Source organism: Phalangium opilio, unplaced genomic scaffold (genome assembly GCF_054372755.1).
Source record: "Phalangium opilio isolate 3A_F unplaced genomic scaffold, DU_Popi_V2 ptg000091l_1, whole genome shotgun sequence".
NCBI lineage: Eukaryota > Metazoa > Arthropoda > Arachnida > Opiliones > Phalangiidae > Phalangium > Phalangium opilio.
This window is the reverse complement of record NW_028324196.1, coordinates 570,823-592,266: the sequence shown is the minus strand read 5'-3', so window position 1 is coordinate 592,266 and position 21,444 is coordinate 570,823. Positions and strand designations below refer to the sequence as shown.

At 37.0% G+C, this 21,444-nt stretch overlaps 1 protein-coding gene across 1 annotated transcript; it reads right to left on the bottom strand.

Annotated features, from left to right (window-relative positions):
- Nucleotides 1-17,322: 17,322 nt before the first annotated feature.
- Nucleotides 17,323-19,674, bottom strand: LOC149644045 (uncharacterized). Its single transcript, XM_089850487.1, has 9 exons — nucleotides 19,663-19,674; nucleotides 19,427-19,547; nucleotides 19,207-19,358; nucleotides 18,976-19,144; nucleotides 18,839-18,913; nucleotides 18,685-18,784; nucleotides 18,389-18,607; nucleotides 18,154-18,308; nucleotides 17,323-17,335 (listed from the first exon to the last, which is right to left on the bottom strand). Exons 2-9 carry the CDS (start codon nucleotides 19,531-19,533, stop codon nucleotides 17,323-17,325), a joined length of 990 nt encoding a protein of 329 aa, XP_089706613.1. The 5' UTR covers nucleotides 19,534-19,547; nucleotides 19,663-19,674.
- Nucleotides 19,675-21,444: the final 1,770 nt, after the last annotated feature.

Sequence of the window (21,444 nt, the reverse complement as noted above, 5' to 3'; positions counted from 1 at the left end):
GGCACGGGAAGAAATTCGTCTGTCGGCTGCTACTGTAACATACCACAGACGAATTTCTCAATTTTCTTCCAGTTAATCCCCTCCAAGAATCCCGAGATAGCCCCAACTTAAGACGATTGGGATTAAGGTGGATTAGCTGTCATAACCGAGAAAAAATAACTTCCCCACTGTTTTCATCTAAAAGTAATTAATCTAACCTTGATATCTCACAAATGTCTGCGGTAATTCAAATTACGCTTGGAACCAGTTTCCATTTAAACGACACTTTAATTAGGATTATTTTAAATTTGTGTAATTAGTCCAAAATTCACATGTTGTGAAGGAATTGCAAAATAAATGCGAACAAACCAGAAGCCTTCCAGAAGCTATATCAAACCCATAATAGGGACTTGGCAGTACTACATCATGCAACGTCAGTCTACCTTCAGTAGTGCTAAAAAACCTACCAGGAGGAGGGGCTTATATAGCTTTCATTCTGTTAAAAAACATACCATAATGGCGCTGGGGGCGGAGTTAAGCCCGAATTGCCAAGTTCCTATTCTTCCAATTAGTTGCAACAATTAATTCTCCTTTTCAACAGAGATTAACGCCGATAACGATGAAGACACTTGTACGCGACTCTTAAGTCACATAACACAAGCCTGCAGTGTACCACATGACCACGTCCACGTTTTTAGTTATTCGTAAACCTTCGGTATAGTAACCCATAATGTACCCAAAGAGAAACGAAGAGTGAAATTTTCTTGTCCACTTTTAAAAATATATTTAGCCCAAGTCCCAAAGGCCCCACGTCAAGTGATGCTATCTGTCTCTGTTATCCGATCTATTTTATCCCTTTCATGCATTATCATTATATATAAATCCGCCTACAATTCGTCACGTAGATTTTCTTGTCAGAAGTAAATGAACTTAAAGCTACAACTCTATGTTAAATTTTATTTTCAACAAGCCGTTAATATAATTTTAAACATATTTAGCCTTATCAAACACAATTAGAAACTCTCCCAGATAATAATAAATACATTTCAACCATAAGATTTCTGGAAATCAGAGGCAAAATTCAAAAATAAACTTTTCGCGCCACGGTAATCTACTATTGTCTCCTTTTTACCAGTCTTTTAACAACACTCCTACCCCGAACCCGATTTTCATCTGTTTCTATCATGTACATGTAAAGAACCAACAGTAGTTGGCAGAACAAAACAGAAGGTGTATAATTCTCCCCTACATTCTCTGCACTGTCATAATGGATGGCAACCAGACGAGATTCTCCTCTCCTCTCGTTTTGTTGTGAAATCATAAACGCGTGAGGAAATTTTTTTCTCGCTATAGGATAGGCGACTCCGAGGGGTCGGTCATTCACGAAATCCAACTTAAGAAATAAGAAATCAATAACAAAATCAGAAATCCGGAATGAAATCAAACTTATTTCGCTGATTTCGAAGTTTTACAAAAATCCGAAATCAGTAACGAAATAACGAAATCAGAAAATCAGTAAAGAAAAAACAAAATAAAAAATCATTAAAAAAATCACAAAATCAGTAAAGACATCGCGAAATTCATTAAAACAATCACAAAATCCAAGAAAAAATCTCAGAATCCAACGAAATCAACAGAAAAATCTGAAAATACGAGGAAATCACAGGAAATACCTCAAAATCCGTGGAAATATAATCCGACGAAATCCGTGGGAATTTATCGAATCTTGAAATGAATCAAAATCCGACGAAATCAAACGATACACGAAGAAATCAAATTGGATTTCGAAATCCCCTACATTTTATCCAAAATATCCAACCCCTCGCTCTACTCCTTACCTCCGACGGCAGCTGACGCGATATATACACTGTTCCAGCTTCGGTGGTCAGTTCGAGCAATGCTAGGTCTCTATGGGAGGTAGGTTTTTGCGTACTGCCAACAGAAGAAAGCAATACTGATATTTAGGATTTTAAAACGCGATATTCTGTATAATGAAACAAAATATTTGTTCGTCGTTACATAGAGACCTAGTTTTGCTTGTGCTGAAAGCCACTGCTGATAACCAATACTGGAACAAAGTATATAAGTCTATAAATCCACAGGGAAAAAAACAACAAAATAAATCCTCCTCTCACAAAGACTTTAATAACTCACTCTAATACAAGAAACTTTTTCTGTTATAGTTAAAATATTGATTATCAGAATGAAATTTAAGTAATCAGTCCTATTTCTAGCTTACCAATTAAGTTTTGAGCTGATTTCAGGTTTACAAGTGGGGACCTAAACCGTCTTCCTACCTTATATCTGGGGACATTTGTGTATAAACTATTAGATTTTGAATTAGTTTCAAAGCCTATATGGTTCCATCAGGTATTTCAATTTCATTTTTCACACTCGATAAATTTACAAGTGGGGACCTTCACCGTCATTTCAACAGACAAGTGGGGTCTTTTAAACACACATTTTCTAATTTCAGGTATATTTTAATTTTATAGTTTTAATATTGATTATTATAATGAAATTTAGGTAATAAGACCTTTTAAAGGCTTAACACTTAAGTTTTGAGCTGATTTCAGGTTTACAAGTGGGGACCTAAACAGTCTTCCAACCTTATATCTGGGGACATTTGTGTATAAATTATTATGTTTTAAATTAGTGTCAAAGCCTATATATTTCCATCAGGTATTTCAATTTTATTTTTCACACTCGATAAATTTACAAGTGGGGACCTTCACCGTCATTTCAACAGACAAGTGGGGTCTTTTAAACACACATTTTCTAATTTCATGTATATTTTAATTTTATAGTTTAAATTTTTATTATCAGAATGAAATTTAAGTAATCAGTCCTATTTCTAGCTTAACACTTAAGTTTTGAGCTGATTTCAGGTTTACAAGTGGGGACCTAAACAGTCTTCCAACCTTATATCTGGGGACATTTGTGTATAAATTATTATGTTTTAAATTAGTGTCAAAGCCTATATGGTTCAATCATGTATTTCAATTTCATTTTTCACACTCGATAAATTTACAAGTGGGGACCTTCACCGTCATTTCAACAGACAAGTGGGGTCTTTTAAACACACAGTTTCTAATTTCATGTATATTTTAATTTTATATTTTAAATATTGATTATTATAATGAAATTTAGGTAATCGGACCTTTTAAAGGCTTAACACTTTAGTTTTGAGCTGATTTCAGGTTTACAAGTGGGGACCTAAACCGTCTTCCTACCTTATATCTGGGGACATTTGTGTATAAATTAAGAGATTTTGAATTAGTTTCAAAGCCTATATGATTCCATCAAGTATTTCATTTTTCACACCCGATACATTTACAAGTGGGGACCTTCACTGTCATTTCAACTGACAAGTGGGGTCTTTTAAACACACATTTTCAAATTTCATGTATATTATAATTTTATAGTTAAAATATTGATTATCAGAATGAAATTTATGTAATCAGTCCTATTTCTAGCTTAACTTTTAAGTTTTGAGCCAATTTCAGGTTTACAAGTGGGGACCTAAACCATCTTCCTACCATATATCTGGGGATATTTGTGTATAAATTTTTAGATTTTGAATTAGTGTCAAAGCCTATATGGTTACATCAAGTATTTCAAGATAATTTTTCACACTCGATAAATTTACAAGTGGGGACCTTGGCTGTCATTTCAACAGACAAGTGGGGTCTTTTATACACACATTTTCTAAATACATGTATATTATACTTTTGTAATTAAAATGTAGATTATTATGATGAAATTTTAGAAATAGGATTTTTACGGTTCCTTCAAATATTTGAAGATATTTTTTTAAACTAGATAATTTTACAAGTGGGGACCTTCGCTGTCATTTCAACGGACAAGTGGGGTCGTTAATATACATGTTTTCAAAATTCATTTTAATTCACTTTTTTTAATTAAAATATTGATAATTATGATGAAATTTACATTATATGTAACGTTAGTCCCATTTTAAAATGTGGGGAACTTGGCCATCTTTTTAATGTACATCTGGGGACATACAGTTTTTTAAATCGAGTTAATGTTTTAAACGAAGTTAATTTAATGACGCCTAAAGAATTAGGAAAAGTAGTTTTCGTACGTCAAGTGTAATTAAATTATGAAAAAATCACCGTTCGGTCTGTGAGATACAAGATTTTATATTGTTATCGCTGAATAATGTATATTTTGTATTTCTAAAGTAGCGACATCTATCTGTGCTTATTTTAATGAAAACCCATTTTTGAGCCCCCACATGTACGCCGAAGAGACCATATGGTCCTCATTTCGTACAACTGGGTACCCGGGTGTGTGAAAACCTCTGGCGACATCTCTCGGATATGTGTTAATTTCCATGGTCCCCACTTGTAATGTGAAAAGACCAAGTACCTTACAAGTGGGGACTTTTTTAAAAAAATTAATTTGGGCTCTAATTAGTCTAATTATATCATTTATCTAATTACTTACATGTGAGGACTTTAAAATGTCCCCACATGTAAGTCGGGTCCCCACTATGTGGGTGAAAAGATTGTCAGAATCCCCACATGTCAATCGTATACAGACGCACCCACACACACACAGACACACAGACAGACACACAGACACACACGATCGTTACAGAACCTCTCCGTGACACACGTCACTCGGAGAGGTAAAAATTTATAATTTATTAGTTCAAATTGCAAATGTACAGTCGTAAAATTGAGTTTTTATCATTCAATTTAATCCGTGCACAGTCTGAAATGAAATATTTAATTAATAAGTTTTATTCAACATTATTGTGTGTAATCGGCAAGTCTTGTTTACAATATCGGAATGAATTAATTTGGTAAAGTTGGCATTCTTACATAATCCCTCCTTGCGTGGTGAATTCGCTTCCGCTTTGGCTGTATGGACATTGTTCGCTCTGCCCCGAGGCGGAATCGGGGCTTGCGGCTGCACATATGACTGTACTTAAAAGATTACAAGTATAAGTCCTACCCTTGATATGCTAATTTGTTTAGACGTAACCCCTCATTACGGCGAATCTAAGAGTGATGAATGGTAATACCCTCAGTTTCTCCCGATTTTTGTCTAGAACGGCAAAAGAACAATGCCGATAGTTTCCCTCTTTTTTTCAAGGCCATGTCGCACAGGTTGGAGGGAAGGCTGATCTACACTTCTATATAGAAATTAATTAGTTTCTAAATAAGGGTATAGATACCCTTTCTAAAATTCTACACTATCACTGAATAATATAGGCTATATTTTATTTTCATAAAAAGAAGTTTTTAATTCGTAATGTCAGTATTTGTCGGATGAAAAGCCCCGTTTTTCTGCTTCATCGGCGTGCACTCACGAAGTGCGTTAAAAAGTAAGTAATAAATAATAATAAAAATATTAGTCATCAGTATCTATCACTATCTACAGCGCTATCTGCAGTACTATAGATATATACGCTAAAATTTATCCGTTGTTTCCTATAACATTTCGATTTGAGTGCTAATTATGCGAAAGTAAATTCCCGGGTAACGGCTATTGTAGAAACTATTTTTCAGCATTTTTAGCCACATCGTTTGATGTACATCTAACGATGGGGGTCTGAAGTAACGTTCGTCTTTTTAAAGGGAGAGTGAAAAGATGGATTTTTGTTTTTCAAAGGATCGGGATTATTATTCGTCTATAACAGTGCATTGCAAATGTACTATGCACATATTAATGAACGCACGTAGACTGAAAAGGGATAAATTGTCTTAAAGGCCGACTTCCAGCGAAAAGAGTTCTAGCGAACTGAAAACCGAGCATCGAGACTAACAATGGGGCGACTATGCCGATTTTCGAAGCCCCGCTGGGGAAAAAGCTGGAAGGGTTCTAACAAAATGAAAGCCATGCAATGTGGTTATAGCGAACTGAAGATACACAATTAAAACCCTTTCCTCTCGAAATTTTGCTTTCCTCTGAAGGAAATTCTCTATTGTGTATCTTCAGTTCGCCAGAACCACATTGCACGGTTTTCAGTTAGCTAGAACCGGGGCTAGAACCCTTCCATCTTTTACCCCAGCGGGGATTCGAAAATCGGCACGGTCGCTCCATTGTTAGTCTTCATGCTCGGTTTTCAGTTCGCTAGAACTCTTATAGATGGAAGTCAGCCTTTAAGGTGATATTTTTCAATCATTGGTGATTTTGAAGGGGAAAAGCTTATGATTTATCTATAACAGTACAATGCGGATGCACCGTGAAAATATTAATGAACAAATAGTAATATCTGTGTGTCTTATATGAACACAGAAATTTGTCATATTGCCATGCCGAAATGAGAAATTTCATTCTCTCTTTAAAATTTCTCACATTTCAAGCCATGACTATTCTAAGAATCGGAACAACTTTCTATGCAATAAAAAGTTCAGAGTTTACACAAAGAAAGAACTCAAGTTTGGGTGTTTTACAGAATTTTTTCTCTTTCAAACGCTTCTGTGCATAAGTCCATGTTATAAATTTATAAGATGCGATATGTATGCATCGGCATAAGTCTATGTTGTAAACTCATTGAGGGGATATTTTAAAAGAAAGTACTAGCTTGACGCCCCGGATATTACAATTATAGCGTAAGTAAATTGATTGAAGGACATCGAGGGGCTATTCACTCTGATTTTCTGAACTTTTAATGGGTATTTACGGGTATTTTGTTTTACCACTGATAAAGGATGCGCATCATGGGGGTACTCACGTTCCGTTCACACTATTATAATTATAACAGAAGTAAAAAAAATTGAAGTAAACACTTCAAAACAGTTTATGGTAGTGCATCGAGGGGCTAATCACTCAATTTTTCTGTACGCCTGTTAAGAACGGTAAGATGTGGCTACTATTACGAGCTCAGACCTTGGATCGTCTTGTTGTGGAAATAACAAATACTTGTTGTTTGTGTTTGGGTTGTTTTGAACAACATAAGAAATGAAAGCGAAAACGAAAGTGCAGTTGTACACGAGCACGGGAAATTTTGTTTTTGAAAAACACCCTTGATTTCACGGGACACTAACAGTTACGGACTTTCTATAAGTATTTGTTTATTATTATCACTTTCCTTTTTGGACTTCACTTTCACTTTTTTATTGGGCTCTTGGGCGAGGAAGAACTTTCACTTTATTATTGGGCTCTCGGGCGAGGAAGAACTTTCACTTTATTATTGGGCTCTCGGGCGAGCAAGAAATTTCACTTTATTATTGGGCTCTCGGGCGAGCAAGAAATTTCACTTTATTATTGGGCTCTCGGGCGAGCAAGAAATTTCACTTTATTATTGGGCTCTCGGGCGAGCATGAAATTTCCCTCTTTTTATTGGGCTCTCAGGCGAGCAAGAAATTTCACTTTTTTATTTGGCTCTCGGGCGAGCTAGAACTTTCACTTTTTTATTTGGCTCTCGGGCGAGCTAGAACTTTCACTTTTTTATTGGGATCTCGGGCGAGCTAGAACTTTCACTTTTTTATTGGGATCTCGGGCGAGTATTCTATGAGAGCGGTAGCTCTCTTAGATAACACTTCATACTGCTCTTAATGTATAAGGAGGGTTTTTTGTTTGGATGTAGTTTTTTTTGTATTGTACTAATTGGTTCAAAAAAAATCCACTGAACTACAATTCGGACCCTTAATATGTGGTTAAAATTTCAAAGAGATCCATTTTATAAAAAATAAAGTTGCTAAGGGTGGTTTTCATTTCCATAAAATTAATCACAGATTTTGACGAAAAACTAGAAATTTCCCATAGAAATAACATGGGAAATTTTCCAAAGTTACAAATATTGTCCATACCCTTTCAAAAATAACTATACGTCAGATAGATTTGAAAACGGTATTAAATGAAAGCCCCATATCCATAGTTGGCGCCTATTTTTTTTCATCAAGAAAAATTAAGTTTAAGTACTGTTTTTCATAGTTTTAATTACATGCTCCGACTTACGTGGTTTACCCCGAAACTATGGAACCTGCGACATTTTAGCATGAGTAATGTAGTGTATGAAGCGAGTTTGGTCGTTTTACCGCGGTTATAGTCAAATTCTTAGAACAAATAGCTAGCTTAATGGACATTTTATCTTTTCTCTGTTTAGGTTAAAGCTATTTAAACTTGATTACCTTGTGGGTACTTGTGGGTGCATGTAGGTACTTGTGGGTACTTGTGAGTGCTTGTGGGTGCTTCTCGGTACTTGTTGGTGCTTATGGGTACTTGTGGGTACTTGTAGGTGCTTGTGGGTACTTGTAGGTGCTTGTGGGTACTTGTAGGTGCTTGTGGGTGCTTGTGCGTTCTTGTGGGTACTTGTAGGTACTTGTGGATGCTTGTGGGTGTTTGAAGGTACTTGTGGGTGCTTGTGGGTGTTTGCAGGTACTTGTGGGTGCTTGTGGGTGTTTGCAGGTACTTGTGGGTGTTTGCAGGTACTTGTGGGTGCTTGTGGGTGCTTGTGGGTGCTTGTAGGTACTTGTGGGTGCTTGTAGGTACTTGTGGGTGCTTGTAGGTACTTGTGGGTGCTTGTAGGTACTTGTGGGTGCTTGTAGGTACTTGTGGGTGCATTTAGGTACTTGTGGGTGCATTTAGGTACTTGTGGGTGCATGTAGGTACTTGTGGGTGCATGTAGGTACTTGTGGGTACTTGTAGGTACTTTTGGGTACTTGTGAGTGCTTGTAGGTACTTGTGAGTGCTTGTAGGTACTTGTGGGTACTTGTGAGTGCTTGTGGGTACTTGTGGGTGCTTGTAGGTACTTGTGGGTGCTTGTTGGTACTTGTGGGTGCTTGTAGGTACTTGTGGTTGTATGTAGGTACTTGTGGGTTCATGTAGGTACTTGTGGGTACTTGTGAGTGCTTGTAGGTACTTGTGGGTACTTTTAGGTACTTGTGGGCACTTGTGAGTGCTTGTAGGTACTTGTGGGTGCTTGTATGTACTTGTGGGTGCTTGTATGTACTTGTGGGTGCTTGTATGTACTTGTGGGTGCTTGTAGGTGCTTGTGGGTGTTTGTAGGTGCTTGTGGGTGTTTGTAGGTGCTTGTGGGTGTTTGTAGGTACTTGTGGGTGTTTGTAGGTACTTGTGGGTGTTTGTAGGTACTTGTGAGTGTTTGTAGGTACTTGTAGGTACTTGTGAGTGTTTGTAAGTACTTGTAGGTACTCGTAGGTACTTGTGGGTGCTTGTAGGTACTTGTGGGTTCATGTAGGTACTTGTGGGTGTTTGTAAGTACTTGTAGGTACTCGTAGGTACTTGTGGGTGCTTGTAGGTACTTGTGGGTTCTTGCCCCGAGTACTTGTGGGTGCTTGCTCCGGGTACTTGTGGGTGCTTGCCCCGGGTACTTGTGGGGGCTTGCCCCGGGTACTTGTGGGGGCTTGCCCCGGTTACTTGTGAGGGCTTGCCCCGGGTACTTGTGGGTGCTTTCCCCGAGTACTTGTAGGTACTTGTGGGTGCTTGTAGGTGCTTGTGGGTGCTTGCGGGTACTTGTGGGTGCTTGTAGGTACTTGTGGGTGCTTGTAGGTACTTGTGGGTACTAGTAGGTACTTGTGGGTACTAGTAGGTACTTGTGGGTACTAGTAGGTACTTGTGGGTACTAGTAGGTACTTGTGGGTACTTGTGGGTGCTTGTAGGTACTTGTGGGTACTTTTGGGTAGATGCTTTGCCCGGGTGCTTGTAGGTGCTTGTGGGTAGGTGGAATTTTTAGGGGGGCGCCTCGCGTTTCAATAAATGATTGTAAAAAATGTATTATTCTAATTACAATAAGAATATAAACTTTTAATGATTTACGTTTTATTTTTAAGTATCATTATAAATAAATGTCTGATTGAGCTAAAGTTATGGTCCCCTTTATATATGTTTCTGCTTAGTGCAGATTTTGAAAATGTAAAACAGTTTCTTAACATTCTTAATTAAAATGAAGACTGAAGGAACAGATATTAATCAAAAATGTCTTGATTAGAATCAAGACCTAAAACGTATCGATAAGACTGAGGTTATCACTTGTCTGAATGATCAGATATTAATTTTTATTTTTAATTGAAACTTAAATGCATGCTTAAGAAAAAACAACGTTCCATTACCGTTTTCCGTTGAAATAAATTATTTTACTGGTAATCAATTTCAAAAATTTACTTATCTCGGCTTTTCGACCACAATTCCATTCCCCGAAAACATTTTATCATTACATTAATTACTTTTGGGAGATAACGTGTCAAAATAGCCTATAAAAGAAGAAAAAACTGTAATAGCGGTCTGTTTAGCCATGATAAGAACCTTTTAAAAGTTACAAGCACTATATAACCCTTTCGAGACTAACTGGACCTGAGCAAACTATAGCTTAACCTGCTACTAGTACGACCAGAGAGAATTGATGTAATCTGGAGTTGAAATTTCATCATGTGCGACCTGCGGCCCTGAAACTCTCCCATAGTCCCAATGTGTGTAGAACATAATTTTTTCGCTGTTATCTGCCAAAATCAATCTTTCTAGATAGTGCCGCCTGCTCACTTGAATTTTTCATGATATAATAAGGTTTGAATGAACAAAATTCTAGATTACTATTTTCACTTCTATGTCCCTCTGCTAACTTGAAGCAAACTTTCCTCTCTTTCTGCAGCTCATTACCGGTGCCATTCCCTTGACTTTCTGTTCGTTATAACTACTATCATGAATTTATTTATTTCAAACCAAAATATAAAAAAAATGGATTCTTTTTCCTTTTGTGCTACTTAGAATTTTCAAATGTATATAATGTTGTGCCGTGCCATATCAAATAGTCTCTGACCATTGTTAGAAACTAGAGATAGAAATTGGGCAGTAACACTGATCATGCCCTGAACTATGAGAAAGAACAATACGACGGTTGACTAAAGTACACTTGATATTACATCATTTTTCAAAACCGCGAGTAAAAATCTTACTGTCCCTATTCAATTTGGCGCCATTGGTTTTAGAATAATTAAAATGTTCCACTGCGAAGCGTGCCGGTCACAAATGGGGATGTAACGTCTTTAGGAACCTTTTAAAACGCAAAACCATACACGTACTCTCCCAAAAATAATTAATGTAATGATAAAATGTTTTCGGGGAATGGAATTGTGGTCGAGAAGCCGAGATAAGTAAATTTTTGAAATTGATTACCAGTAAAATAATTTATTTCAACGGAAAACGGTAATGGAACGTTGTTTTTTCTTAAGCATGCATTTAAGTTTCAATTAAAAAGAAAAATTAATATCTGATCATTCAGACAAGTGATAACCTCAGTCTTATCGATACGTTTTAGGTCTTGATTCTACTCAAGACATTTTTGATTAATTTTTGGACTGAAGTGCGAGAATATTTTTCGGGCACAAGGGCGTGCAATTCCATTTTCAGTCTGAAATGTTTTTTATTTTACTCATCTTAATTCTCAATAAATTTTTCAAGTTTTAAAAGGTTGAGTTGTTTGGAAATATTCTAAAGAATAACACGCAACATTATCCCCAAGAAATCACCATAGCTATAGCTTACAAAATTTTCAAAGTTTTCGCGCCTTTTAGCCGCACCGAATTCACGGCATAAATACACTAATTAACAAGACGGCCCAAGGGCTCGTAATAGTAGCCATATCGTACGAGTGAATAGCCCCTCCATACCCTACCCTAATGAGTGGATAACCCCTCTATACCTTACCCTAATGAGTGAATAGCGCTATCTTTTACAATGCTTAAATGATTTACCGTGCATAAAATCAGAGTGAATAGCCCCTCGATTCCCCACTCTAAACAGTGATTAAATTATAACCGTATAAATTTACTTATGCTGTAATTCTAATATTCCGGCGAATCGAAGAACAGATAGTTTTTAGTGATAATCCCCTCGATGAGTTTACAACATAGACTTATGCCGATGCACACTTATCGCATCTTATAAATTTCTAACAAGGACTTATGCCCAGAAACTTTTGAAAGAGAAAGTTTAGTTATAGTGATTACGCATTTTAGTGATTATCCCCTCGAATTACCTATAGCAATGCTAAAATGATCAAACGCATAACGCTCATTTAACACTATGTTAGCTCTATCTAAACCCACATTTGAATTAACCGCCAAAACGTTCCAGTCAAACATAACATAGATGACGATAGCTACCAAACGAGAACGAAACACATGAGGAGCGCGGTAGAAAAATCGTTATCTATTTAATTAGCACATACATAAAAAGAAAATAAATATAAAAACCCCAAACATACAAATTCATAAGTATCCGACCCCACAGATAAAAATTCAAAAGTTTCCGACCCCACAGATTAAGAGGTACCCCACCCCATATCACCCCGACATTTTAGAGATAAAAATAAATAATAAAAAACTCGGAGTTTCTATCAAGTCTCTATGGTTTAGTGGTTAGAACGTTTGTCTACTACCCCAGCATCCCGGGTTCTATTCCCGGGTCTGACCTGAAAAAATTTTAATTATAATTAAATCTCTAACCGAGCCCAGTAACCCCTTTGGGTGGGTTGTGGTAATATAAAGTTCCTTTTAAGCTAAAATCTGACGATAACGAAGCGACAACCCCGGCCACTACTACTACTACTACTACGACGGCTCGGGTCAAACTAAGAGCCTATCGTATACTACGATATGGCTAAAAACGGGTAATTTGTTTTTCCCTCAGTTCCTCCTTTGAAGGGCCTTCAGTCATTCCCCTGGTTTTTGATATCCGAAGTGGATGATCCTCTTCCAGAGGAACACGTTGTTTTAAATTACCCTAAGATAATTACGTAACAATAATCATTTTTCAGTATCTAATCGGTACAATGTACATTACCTTGAAATTCTCCCGTTGCTCAAATATGCAAATCATTAAGTCTTTTATATAGGTATACTTTTTCTTTTCATATATTGGGACTATGTACCAAGCCTTAGTGCGTTTACTATAGGCACGCGTATCCCTGTGAAGTTTTTCATACGGACAATTTGTACATAATTTGATTTATTAGAAATGATATATTACCTTGGTTTTCCGTCTTTGGTTAGTGCCTTTGGCCGTCCGCAGTGTTTATTGTGGTCTATAGCCGCGAGCTTAACTCTAGTTTGGTAACCCCAATATCTATGAAAAATATACCAATTAACGATGAACATTCTTAACCCTAAATCTATTTCAGCCAGTCCTACCCAAAAACGATTATTTTTGGGGCGTACATAAGAATCAGGCTATGGTAACTTTCGAGAAACCCGGTATGCCTAAAAATGTTTATGTTATCTTTCAAAGAATGGTGCAGTTGAAACATAAAATTACGCGTTTTGTTCAAGTACAAGTTTTTACCCAAAATTTGTGAAATATACCATATTCTTCAATAGGTATTTTCGCAAAACTTCATTCCTTAGTTTTATAAACGTAGGAGTGTTTGGTTTTAACCACGGGTGTTTTTCGAGCTGCTCTGGTGTTAAAAGGTCATGATCACAGTGATTGTACATGCCAATTTCCACGTGCCACTCATGTTCATTGACGACATGGTGCAGGCAAGTCAACCACAAACACTAAATACGTTTCAAGTTACAACTTACATACCTCGTAACTTTCCATAACATCAAAATACCTTCATTTTATACGCGTTGCCCTCACAGTTTTTAGAGCACCACCAGAAATGATTCCTAAGTAATGGAGCCCAGTGACTTAGGTCTCGGTGCTCTTTGCATTTTAGCCCAATCTTAACGGATTGAAATGAATTTATTTAATAAGAAACACAAAAAGACGGATTAAATGATTTATAGATTCACATCATTGATTCTTTTCAAAATAATTTTCCCCCCGTGCCATGTATCCCAGGAATGCTTGACACCTGGCAAACAAGATTCCTCTTTTACTTAGTAAAATATAAAAATTCTTAAGTTTCTAAATTTCTTAAAAGGTATCTGTACACAATATCACCCAAAACTAACTTAGTTCTCCAGAAATTGCTGAATGGGCGTCAGTAACAACTTCCACTACATTAACACGGTGTTGAGACCCTAACTCTACAACTTCGTTGGCGGCAGCTTTGAAGGCTAATAGCTCCATGTTTGGGCTTTTCCCCTGGGCATGCCTCACATCTCTGTTAACCACAGATACAATTTTCCTGCTATTCGTATCTGCCAAAGTGTACGAGCAGAACATTGCGCAATGCCCAGGTCTATCCATTCTACCATCGCCAGCCAATATCAGGTCTTGACCTGACAATTCTTCAAAAGTTTCTTTTTGAGTTTTTTCCCAGAAAAGATCCACCGCTGGCTTCATGAAATGTAATTGGTAGCTGCATATCAAAAATGTTTAATTTAACATCTAAGTCTTGAAATGTGTAGAGTATAGTAGCGGAACGTTCCGTATATAGGAAACAGTTTACTTCTAAAAACATATTACTGTAAAATGGAAAGGAGATAATGCCTATCTAATATCAAGGTGAAATTATAGAATTGACTTCACGAAAGTAAATTCAATATTAGCAAACTGTGCCTCAATAGGTAGAATAAAATTTAAAATTGATTTTCCTATACGAATCCTGCACCAATTTTAAAATCAGTAATGAAACCTAGGAAATTTAGAGTCAGTATTTTGACTAAGGACAATTCGTAATCGGTGCACAAGAAATAGGAGTGATTAGCCTCTCGATTTTTCTCAATCGAACATACGAGTCGGCCTACTCTTTGTCTATGGGGGGTTCAGGGGTCCTTAATTGCACCCATTAGAGTGTGTGTGTCGGGTCGGCTCCCACTTGAGGAACAGGCCAACCTTTTTTTCTAAACCTTAGTTGAATCCCTATTCCCCAGTTTTACGACCCAATTTGCGCTTAAAAAGGATAAGAGCTAACACAAGGGTTTTATTTCACTGTACTGAGTCAGAATTCTATCTTTTATGTACATAGGCCGACTTTGGCTTTGGCACTTATTTGGAAGGGTGGCAGATAAACTTTACGATAGATTGGAATTTGTTTGTGGAAGTGAACATTTCAAATGGGTTCGTGCCGCGCCAAAAGACTTGCACGTGTTTTCAGTCGAAATTTATGGGAATTTTATGATTTTTTTTTCAAGCTAATTGAAACTATAAGCTAAAAAGTACAATAAACGAAAAAAAAAGAAAAAATAGGTTTTTCTTGTCTCCATTTTACTGTGAAAGCTGTCTTACACCAAAGTGTAGATTTCACACATAGTTTATAAGCTTCACTACTGATCACGCCTTTTAAAGTGCTATTACGCTAAAAAAATATAATTTGCAAAGTAGAGGACTAATTTACAGTGCTCGCGAAATCTGAATTTTCAGCAACTCTTGAAAGTTGTCATTTTCAGATTTTGGTCCTTATAGTTAAGACATATTATAAAGCCTTCTTCGCAAAAATGAATTTCCAATTGCAATGGGTCTTGGGACCTCGGACCCTTTTGGGAATTGTTGTTCTTGCCGTTCAGTGTGCACCCGTGCGACTGGACGGCTTTCTTGCCCTTGTAAGGCTAATGGGGTAGAATGTAGCGATAGGTGCAGCTGTGGGGTTGTGGGAAAAAAGGTCCTAGTGTGCCAAAATCAGGCTAGACCTAGCACCTCAAGTGCGCAAGCCCCGGAAATAACCGTGCCTCGGCTTCCTCCGGCCCAAGAACTACCGCTCTTTCAAGAAGAGGAAAGGGCTAGTGAGGAGTCCGAGTCGCAAAACGAGGAACCAAATGAAGCAAGCACGGAAGAAGAGGATATTGTTCAGGTAATATAATTCCCCCCCAGGAAATGGTTTTAAATATATATTTTATAGCCCAGTACTAGTAAGAGGAGGCGGACCCGCGGTAGCCGTGCCCCAAGACGGCTTTTTCAAAAAAGAGCCCCAAAATTTCAGGGAGACCCCGCCATGAGGAGAGCATTTTTGGAGATGGGCATCTCAGATGAGCCGAGAGTTCTCTCGACCGAAACGGAAACGTCTAGGAATATCGATGTGTGCATTTTCTTCTACTGATTTACTTGTTTAGAATTTTTTAATCGCAATATACGTAAATATTGTAGGATGTTATTGACAAGCTAGACGCTGATACAAAGGATCAACTGCTGCGGCGACCAGCCCGAATGGTCCCCGAAACAGAAGCTATCCTTAGAGATGGTAATGGGCCCATATTTCGTGTAAATTTTAATTTCGAAGCATTGTAAAAATTTCAAATTATTAAAGTTCAACGCGGAAATTCTCACCGAGTTGACGTTGAGGTTGGGCGAGCGTCAATCCCCTCCACCCTCTCCTCCGGGTGACCCGCTGCGAAACTGCGTTTGCCGGCGTTGTGAAAGGATGCCCACCGAGCCCGAGAATGTCTGCTGTGGAAACGCAGTTTGTACCACCCTACGGCCACGATTTAATTTGTTTTGCCTAGAACCTTTGGTCCTGGTATTGACGATGCGCCTTAGAGGCGAACTAATCCTGGAAAGAGGGTTAGACATAGATAACGAAAATCTCAGATTTCAGGCTTATGCTAATCTATGTCTAACCCTCTTCGGGCTTCTTGGCCTAGGCAACAGAATGGTTTTGCCGGCCTGTTGTGTCGGGCGAATTCGTAGTGAGTTCCCCAGTCCTGATGGAGTGTATCGCGGCTTTCAACCTGGAAGATTTCCAGCATAATTTATCTTATAACTGTATATATTTTCTGTTTTTGTTGTATATATTTTGTGTTTTTGTTGTACATATTGTATTTTATTCTATGTATTATCTATTAAATAGTATATTTACTGCACATTAAATGGTGTTTTAGTCTTAACGCGTGTATTCAGCATCGACGATTTTGACCAGTAATGTTTAGCATACTAGGCCTAGTAGATCAAATTCTCAAAAATAAATAGGCGAAAAAGGGACTTTTCATGATAGAAATAGGGACCAAAATCTTTAAACATAGATGGCCCAAGGGCTCGGCTCCTAATAGAAGCCACATCGTACCGTACTCAACATTACGTGCATTTTAAAAGGGAACTATAATAGTAAGTTTAAGAATATCATTTAAATGTGCTAGAAAGGTTAACGATGATCTTGTTTTAAATGATAGGAGGGGAGAGAGAGAGAGATGTTTATGGTATTGTCTTAATTTAAGTGAGAGGTTTCTATTCCCTTCAAAATGACTCTCACCCCTCGACAATAAGAATTTCACGCTCCCCTGTTTCAATATTCGAAGAAATCGAGGGGAATTTTAAAAGCAAAAGTAAGTATGTACTAACGTTATTTTTATAATGGTCTTAAGGCGGTATTTATTATTAGAAGTTGCCGATATTTCTCCACAAATCATAAGAATTTTAAAAGCAACAGAAAGTATATACTAACATTTGGCCCTGGATATTTTATATTTTATTGAAAGAAGGATTACGGGTAAACATTTTAATACTGTTTATGGTAGGGCGTGGAGGGGTTATTTACCAAACGTTTCTGTACGCATATTAATTAAAAGATCAAGGGGCTAGTCACTCATTAGGGTAGGGCCATCGAGGGGTTATTAATCACTCAGATTTTCTGTACTTCTATTAAGGGTTAGGTATGCATTACGGGTAATTGTTATAGCGCTGTTAAAGGCTGCGAATCGTGGGGGCTACTCACTTCAGTTTTGTGTTTGTGTCATATTATTACAATTATTAAGAATACTGAAGTATGGATTACGGGCAATCATGCTATCACTATCAAGGGTAGCGCATCGTGGGGCTACTGACGCCGCTTCTCACTCAGGTTTTCGCTAGCTTTTTTTATTTTTATAAGCAATTTCCTCTCCCAAGCAACCATAGTGAGAGGGAAAAGGCCCCATAAACTTTATTATAGGGGTTTCGAACGCCAGCAGCCAAGGGGAGGCTTTAATGGTTTTGTGTTTCTCTTAGATCTCAGATATCCCTTGTACATTTTAGAATGCTTAAGGCTAAGGAACGAATTCTGTTTATCTTGGCATCCAAAGGCCATAAATTTAAACAGAAATGAATAAACATAAAGTAGAACAGTGTTCATGCACAAAAATTGTTTTATAAAGTATATAAATTTTAGTATGTATTTTTCTACACTGTACCAAAATCATCTTAAACACTCCTAACAACTAACAATTAACGCTTCGAAAATACGGAGGTGACAGATTGGGGAAGGGTTTTATGCAAGAGGGCGCAGGTACTTTCTACTCTTCATATTTCTCATTTTTCCCAGTTTCCCTGTTTTTAGTATGACCCAACAAACTTATTTATATATATATATATATAAAGGAACCTCACCGGAAAAAGGTGTCTTTTCCAAAAAAATGCACATCGCAATGTTGCATAAATAGAGCCACTTTGGTAAACTGGTTTCCAGAAAGGACAATGCCACTTGCCAAAGTTAAATTTCCCGCGTATAGGCCATGAAACATTGGCTGGCTCTCCCATTTTCCCTATAACATTTTTGACATTCGATCACGAATTTTTTTCTTATGTTTTGTTTTCTAAAGTAAAATGTAAATAATCAAACTACCTTTGTGTGTTTTCCGCCAGTACCCTCGCAACATTTCCACGTGTAAATAAGGGCAGTTCCTCGCTTGTGAATTTTGTAATTCAATTTTGCCCGACAATTTAAACATTTTTTGCCATAAGCTTTCTGAACCAGAGAAGTTAAAAATGGAGTATACACAAAGGAGAGATTTTCGTTCACGATCTCCTTCGCAGTTTGGTATTTAGGCTCCTGTGGGGGAGTCTAAAACAATACATTTCCAACAACACATTTTTAAAGCTGCTGCGAAATGTTAATTTTAAAATTAATATGAAAATTACTTCAGTGTATTCAATAATTAAATCTTCATAATCCGATTCGATTATAGCATCTTCCGTAAATTCATTTTCAAAATTTAGATCTGAATGCTCATCTTCATTACTGAAAAAGGTTTTTTATCGAAAAAATTCATACTAATAAATTGAAATGCCCTACTCAATATTTTCCATAAGATCTCCTATAGCTTCCTGTTCAATTGGGTCAGCGTCTCTGTCAGTTATTTCCTCTTCTCTAAGTTTATAATTTTTCATAATAATTTAATATTATGAATGTTTTAAATTAATGATGTTTACATTTCATCATCATCATTTTGTTCTTCTACACTTTCAAACAAAGAACGCCTAGACCTTTTCCTTGAAGGAGGCTCATCCTCTGTAGAGGTACTACCTGCCTTAGGTGTATCTATCAGTGGTGATGCCATGGCCAAGCCAAATTTTTTATATAATGGTGTTTCACATTTGTCTGTAGTTTAATAACAATGTTATAAAACATGTTGAATTACAAGCTAGATGTTAAATATGTACCTTTTGGCTTAGCGTGTGTATATCTTGCAGTATTGGCTGCAGTAAAAAACGGTGAAGTCATCATTTCGAATGTGCTTATTTGTTCCGTTTGCACTTGTTTGTCAATGACACTAATTTCAGTTTGAGTTGATTTGTGGTCAACCTCTTTAGTACTGCATGAATATGCTCATTTTAAAAAGGAAAAACTAAGTAGCCTACTAGTAAGAACTGTAAATCTTACCCTAATTGGTTAAGTAGAAATGTAGCAAATTTATCATTATTTGAACCCATACCCATCCTAGCTCTCTCGGCTGTCCACCGTTGAAATAATAATTTCGAAAATTGCATTCTATGCGTAGTTTCTGGTAAATCAATAAACTCAAGTAAAATATAGCTAACCATAATTTTGAGCATGCATCTAGTTCTTCATTAATATATTAGGAATTTTTCAATAAATCAATATAGAACATGGCAAACCTTTGGAAGCCATTTCAGTTATATTTTTAAAAATCAAACTCTATAATCCCTCTCGAATTTTTAATATATATGAATTCCTATTTATAAAAAAAACGGAATAACTAAAGCGTTTAAAATATACAATATAATGAATGGTAATATAATTACTTACTATTTGAAATGGCAGCAGTAAATCCTCTATTGACAGAACAACAAGTGTTTCTAGTTTTCACGGTTTCACCAACAAATTTCGCGCCGCGACCGAACGAAAAAAATAACTAGCGTTACGCCGTTAACCGATATCGCGTCCGACCGAAAGAAAAAATATAACAAGCCTAAACAGAATCGTTCCTAAACCAAAACTTTCCCACGCTCGGAGCCTCGGATGGGGAGAGAAATTCAAATAAACCCGGTACGAGAGAGAGGAAAGACGCGAGATTTTTCAAAATTCGGACCCCTAAACCCAGCGCTTCTGCAAGCCACGGTTTCTGTTATATTTCTCAGTCCCTAATGTAAGGTCTTTGTACCACGTGACTCAATTGGCCAATGGGGGCTGATGTACATATTTCAAATAAAACGTACACGCCCCCTGAAGGTCTCGCCATCTAGCGTTAAAAATCGGTACTTTACGGAGTAGAGTATTCCTTTAAGGCCACTGAATTTCGTCAGTTTTTGCTTTATTCAGGCCTTGTAGTTTTGCGTAATGTTCTTCCTAAAGCTCACTACGAACATTTTAGAACGTTACACGTGGCAATTCGTATTCTAGCCACACCCCAGCAAACGGTTGAAATGTTAGATTTCGCTGATAAATTACTCAAGTATTTTATTCAAATTTATGGCATTATTTATGGCAAACATCTAATTTCGTACAACGTACACGGTTTACTACATTTAGCTAGGGATTGTACCAAATACGGCCATCTAAATGCCTTCAGTGCCTTTCAGTTTGAGAATTATCTTTATACTTTAAAAAATAAAATTGCCAATACTGGCCACGCGTTAAAACAGGCAGTTAATCGCATTACAGAAAAAGGCGAATTGACAGTGGGTTAAAAGTTAAGACTGAGATTTCATTTCACATGGCCCATGAAGATGGACCACTTATAGAGGGGTGTAGTGACCCTCAATACAAAAAGGCTATACTGTTTGACTTTCAACTTTCGACCTCAAAACGTGATCAATGCTGCATCTTAAAGGATTCTTCAATCGTGACCATTGAAAATATCGCTTGTCACGAAAATGATTTATCGAAGAAGTTTATAGTTGGAAAAAGATTTTTGACCGTAGAAGACTATTTTATAACTCCATGCCAATCATCCAAAGTCGGTGTCTACCGAGTTACACAATTATCGGCTCTAATGAAATGGTCTATTTCTGAAGTTATAGCGAAAGCTATCAAGTATCCGATAAATGGTTCAAATGCGTTTGTCGTAATGAGACTTCTACATAATACTACTGAATAAAAGGTAGGGCGTAGATATTGTTGAAATTTAAACGCCCGATACCTCTACGAATTTTTAATATTGCATCACTAGTTTAAACTATTTAATCTTATAATAAATTAATAAAAAAAAATTTACAGGCAGCTAGATGGGCCGTGGCTTCAAATCTATAGAATTTATTAATGGAGTAACGGGAGTAGCGGTAGTTCCAGAATCTTGGATTTATGCGGAAGATCTCCAAACCAAATGTTACTGGCCAGGATTCTTCAATCGTGACCATTGAAAATATCGCTTGTCACGAAAATGGTTTATCGAAGAAGTTTATAGTTGGAAAAAGATTTTTGACCGTAGAAGACTATTT

Excerpts from the sequence above, each read along its gene's own strand:
- LOC149644045 (XM_089850487.1), bottom strand. The coding sequence starts at position 19,533 with ATGCAATTTTCGAAATTATTATTTCAACGGTGGACAGCCGAGAGAGCT. Across the intron at positions 19,359-19,426 it reads TTTCTACTTAACCAATTAGG|TACTAAAGAGGTTGACCACA; the intron begins GTAAGATTTACA and ends ATATTCATGCAG. Across the intron at positions 18,309-18,388 it reads CTGGCGGAAAACACACAAAG|GGAAAATGGGAGAGCCAGCC; the intron begins GTAGTTTGATTA and ends AAAATGTTATAG.